The sequence below is a fragment of the Neoarius graeffei genome, chromosome 15, assembly GCF_027579695.1.
Source record: "Neoarius graeffei isolate fNeoGra1 chromosome 15, fNeoGra1.pri, whole genome shotgun sequence".
In the NCBI taxonomy this organism is placed as follows: domain Eukaryota; kingdom Metazoa; phylum Chordata; class Actinopteri; order Siluriformes; family Ariidae; genus Neoarius; species Neoarius graeffei.
In genome coordinates this window covers 57904557-57909351 of record NC_083583.1, presented here as the reverse complement: position 1 = coordinate 57909351, position 4795 = coordinate 57904557, and the positions used below count along the sequence as shown (strand labels likewise).

Genomic DNA, 4795 nt, shown 5'->3' with positions numbered 1-4795 from the left:
TGTTTATTCCAGCTTGGAATGGTGTTAAGGAAGGAAAGCTGCTTTGCATAAAAACAAACTCCACACCCACAAAAGTTTTATTGTTTTTAGTACAGTGCAAACCTGTTGGTCTTCACACTGTATTCCCTTGTCTGTTATCCCAACTCTCAAGGACACACACACACACACACATTCCAAAGTTGTTTCCTCACTGTGGTGGTTGGTGGTTCCCCTCCCTCTCCTTTGAGCGCGCACACACACACACACACAGCAGGACCCGCCCCAAGGCACAGGCTATATGAGAGGACAGAGCTGAATGTAGTGGATCACTCCAGAAGAATCCAGCTCAGGCTAGCTTCATCCTCTCTGCCATTCCTTCTTCATCTTATCTCTGAAGCCATCCATCAGTCAGCATGAGTTTTCACCAGCATACCAGCTATTCCAGCGGCCCTATGAGGTTCACTGGAGGCTCTGTGGTCTCCCAGCGTCGTCTGGGCTCACTGTCCTCAGCACCTAAAGCCTTCAGTGTCTCTGGAGGTAGCTTAGGCTCCACCCGAATCTCCTCAGGAGTCGCCAGGACTGTGTATTCTGGCTATGGTGGTGGACTGGGCATGGCTGCTGATGGTGGCCTCAACCTGGCTGCTGCCCTGGACAGTGACAACATTACTATGAATGAGAAGGCCACCATGCAGAACCTGAATGATCGTCTGGCCTCCTACCTGGACAAGGTCCGCTCCCTGGAAGCTGCCAATGCAAAACTGGAGCAGAAGATCCGTGAGTACTATGAGACAAAAGGACCAGTTGCTGAGAGAGATTACAGTGCCTACTGGGCCACCATCAATGACTTGAAGGATAAGGTAGGGTTATAAATTTGTTTAGTAATTAAATGTGAAATATTTTGACTTTTATAAGGTCTGCTCAGTCCATAATATCCAATAATATTTGCCCCTGTTTCAGATCAAGAATGCCACTATTGGCAATGCCAACATCCTCCTGCAGATTGACAATTCAAAACTGGCTGCAGATGACTTCAAAACTAAGTAGGTGCACCTTGGTTTTATATATATATATATATATATATATATATATATATATATATATATATATATATTACCATGAACCTATAAAGGTAGATGGAAGAGTGACTTTATATTCTTTATTATATACTGACTGTAATTAGAAATGCCAGCTTGGTATTGGTCTTCTTTCTCCAATGATTAGATTTGAGCATGAGTTGATAATGCGACAGTCTGTGGAGGCTGACATTGCCAACTTGCGACGCCTGCTGGACCAGACCACCCTGACCAAGGCTGACCTGGAGATGCAGATTGAAGGACTGCAGGATGAGTTGGCCTACCTGAAGAAGAACCATCAGGAGGTTAGTAATGTTATCACCACTGTGATTGGTGTCACTGTGACATTTGCACCAATAAAGGCCACATTAACTACTGCAATGGAACTGACACATTATGAGATGTATGAAACTAGCAAGGTGACATCATTTTTAGGGCGTTTAAAGTATTCAACTTGGAAACTATTTGAAATGGATGATCTTGTAGAGTAAGTCAAATGCAGTTTTGTGGCAAGATTCTCTCTGCTCAAGAAGATGCAATTCTTCAAAATCTCCATATTTGGTTGCAGCCCTCTTCATGTTTTCTCTCAGGACTTTTGCAAAAGAAAACAGGATAATTAACTCCAAAGTATCCATAACATAATATCTGTAATGCATGTGTTTGTAGGAACTGGCAGCTCTGAGAGCTCAGCTGGGTGGAACTGTGAATGTGGAGGTAGATGCTAGTCCTCAGCAGGACCTAAACAAGGTTTTGGACGAAATCCGTGCTCAGTATGAGAACATCACAGATAAACACCGCAGAGACCAAGAGGCTTGGTTCAATGACCAGGTGGGTGGAAGTTTTATTATTAAGAGGCATATAATCATTATTATTGTTATCATTCAGTTCATACTGTTAACTTTCTAATATATGTGTATACCTCTTTTTAAGTCGGCAGCGCTAAGCAAGCAGGTTGCTGTCAGCACAGAGTCCATTCAGACCTCCAAGACAGAGATCACAGACTTGAGGCGAACCCTGCAGGGCTTGGAAATTGAACTACAATCACAACTAAGCATGGTGAGATTCAGAAAAGATAAAAGAATGGAAACAGTTGAAAGAGGCAGAAATGGGGAGAGATTAAGGGAGAGGATGTGTTATAGAATTCATGGAAATAGTTACAAAAAGTTACATAAGAGGTCAAATGAGGATAATAAGAAGGGAGGCTGTAGAAATAGATGGGAGGAGGCTGACTAGAACCAGGCACATTGGTGGGGAAGGCTGCCAAGGGTAACTTGTGTCCATATCCCAGAGAAACAGAATGATCCATGAAGTAAGGAATGTGGAGACATTTTGAGGTAAAAGCAGCCAAGACTGCAAAATGTTTCTGGCACTTGGGTGTGGACTTACAGCATCTTGGTGTAACTGTTGCCATAGAGAATCCTGCCAAATATTTCAAAATGGGACTTTGGAAATAGCCTGTCATGTGTGTGTTGATTTTGACTTCTGAAAGTTAGAGGTTATTTCAGAACCTTGCTTAAATTATGAGCAATCCTTTTGGTATGAGGACGGCACTTTCATACTAAAGGGAAAGTGCACAGAAGTCCAGGATTTCTGTGCACTGTCAAAGAACTGGAAGCACTCTTAAACAGTGTGCTCTCATCTAACTTTCTCCATGATCTCTCTATCATACAGAAAGCAGCCCTGGAGAACACACTAGCCGAGACAGAAGCTCGCTATAGTGCTATGCTAGCAGGCTACCAGAACCAAATTAACATGCTAGAGACAGAGTTGGCACAGGTGCGTGCCAGCATCGAGCAGCAGGGCCGCGACTACACCATGTTGCTGGATATAAAGAGCCGCTTAGAGCAGGAGATAGCCACCTACAGAAGCCTCCTGGAGAAGGAAGAGTCCAGGTAGGGTCGCATACCTACTGTACATGTACAGTAAACACTTTCTCAAGCAAAAAAAAAAAATGACAAGCTATTATAACATACAGTGTATCTGATCCTTGAGTAGTATTTCATAAAGCTAAAGTATATTTTTTTAATCTTCTTTCCTTAGGACTCCTGGCACAGGTAATGATCACTTCCCTTTATTGTAGATACAGTATATTATCTGAATTCTCAAGTATATTCAAATAATCAGAACAAATTATAAGCAGAAAATATGTATTCTTTCTTTTTCAGGTGGATCCAGCACAGTTACTACCACCACCACTGTGCGCTCAGTCAGCTAAGCAGAGCATTGCAGTCTGAGAAACACACACACAGCAGTATGACAGTAGTCAATTGTTAATCATGGTCGCAAAACCCAGGAAATAACTGTTTGCATTTGATAAAGATTAAATCCACTTCCTTATTGTTGTGTGTGAGTAAAACCTGTCTCTGAAAATAAAGCTGCTGGCAAATTTACGACTACTCTGGTCTGACTGTTTTTGATTGCAAGAATTAATAAGCACTCACTTGATCATGGTACAGTCATAAAGACACATGCAATATAAAATGATACAGGACAACAACCTGCAGTCTGAAATCTGTGCCCAACAGAAACTGTGTATTGGTGAGATATTATTAATAAAATCTTCAAACTAAAACTTTCTGGTTTTGATACACCAGACACCAGATTTAAATAAATAAATAAAACTGGAATGTGGAATCAGTGTGTTAATCAATATTTCTCCTCTAACATGCCAAGTTGGTGTATAATGCAGCCACTTTGCTATCATTACAAGACACTGGAGGAATTAAAACAGACTCCTACAGCTCCCTCTTCAAAATCCCCTTTTCAAAGCCCAGAGACTGTTGCCAGGAAACCAGGTCATCACAAAACCACTGAGTGGAAAAGCAAAGTTTAGCCTTTAAAAAGAAGTCCGGAGTTTGTTCACCCTCCCTTTATCAGCAGTGCACTTTGCCCTTTCGCTTAAGCAAAGTGGAAAAAAGAAGCAATGACTCTCAGTGTCTGGCAATGTAGTGAGAGGGAGAAAGAACAAGATTATTTTTATAACATGTCTTGTACTTATTTTAGTATTATCTGTACCTTTCTTTGCAGCATTAAACATTCATTCTTGATCTTGAGTGCACTTTATAATATTAAATCTCCCTTCTTTATAATTGACTACAAAAGTCAGAGGATAAATGCAAACATACATACATGCAAAGAGCACTACCAGTAGAACACACCCCTAATTATAGTGGATTAAATTCTGGTTTCCTGAAGAGAGATTAAGTTTATTGTCATTGAATTAAATATTTAATTTCATAATTATTGTATTTATCTACTACTACTACCTATGCTAGCAATAATAATTCTTTATTGGGTCCGTTTCGTTCCAGTATTAAGAAAACTTGGAGACTTTCCTATTAACGAGGCTAAACCAACATCCCTGTGCTTATGTGAAGGCTAGACTAGGTGTGGCTGCATTGTTTACTCAAGGACAGGAACTTGCATTCAAAGTTGAGTTTGTTTTCACAGTTAGAAGCCTTTTCATCTGTTCCATGCCTTAACAATAAATCCATGAATCAATAGCAACTGTCAAACCTGGTTTTAGGGCATATAGCCAAGCTTGTAACACTGTTAAACAGGCCATACATAGATGTGTTCTGTCACTGCTAAAGGATGGAAATTTTAGTTAGTCACTCAGTGTTAGTCACCAAATTACTGCTGAAAGCTATACGGTTTTGGAACAACTGTTAAATCCTTAGCAGGATTTTTTTTTCAGTATTTTAAGTCATTGCATGTCTGCTCTGTGACAAACAAAATAAATC

General features: G+C 40.6%; 1 protein-coding gene across 1 annotated transcript; it reads left to right on the top strand.

Moving 5' to 3' along the window:
• Positions 1-282: 282 nt before the first annotated feature.
• On the top strand, positions 283-3442 carry LOC132899653 (keratin, type I cytoskeletal 19-like). The gene is made up of 8 exons (XM_060941703.1): positions 283-836; positions 937-1019; positions 1201-1357; positions 1719-1880; positions 1983-2108; positions 2724-2944; positions 3093-3106; positions 3218-3442. Exons 1-8 carry the CDS (start codon positions 393-395, stop codon positions 3265-3267), a joined length of 1257 nt encoding a protein of 418 aa, XP_060797686.1. The 5' UTR covers positions 283-392; the 3' UTR covers positions 3268-3442.
• Positions 3443-4795: the final 1353 nt, after the last annotated feature.

Bases quoted from the DNA above. Each gene is read 5' to 3' on its own strand.
- LOC132899653 (XM_060941703.1), top strand. From the start codon at position 393: ATGAGTTTTCACCAGCATACCAGCTATTCCAGCGGCCCTATGAGGTTC. The intron at 1,020-1,200 runs GTAGGTGCACCT...TCCAATGATTAG, and splicing joins GCAGATGACTTCAAAACTAA to ATTTGAGCATGAGTTGATAA. The intron at 1,358-1,718 runs GTTAGTAATGTT...ATGTGTTTGTAG, and splicing joins TGAAGAAGAACCATCAGGAG to GAACTGGCAGCTCTGAGAGC.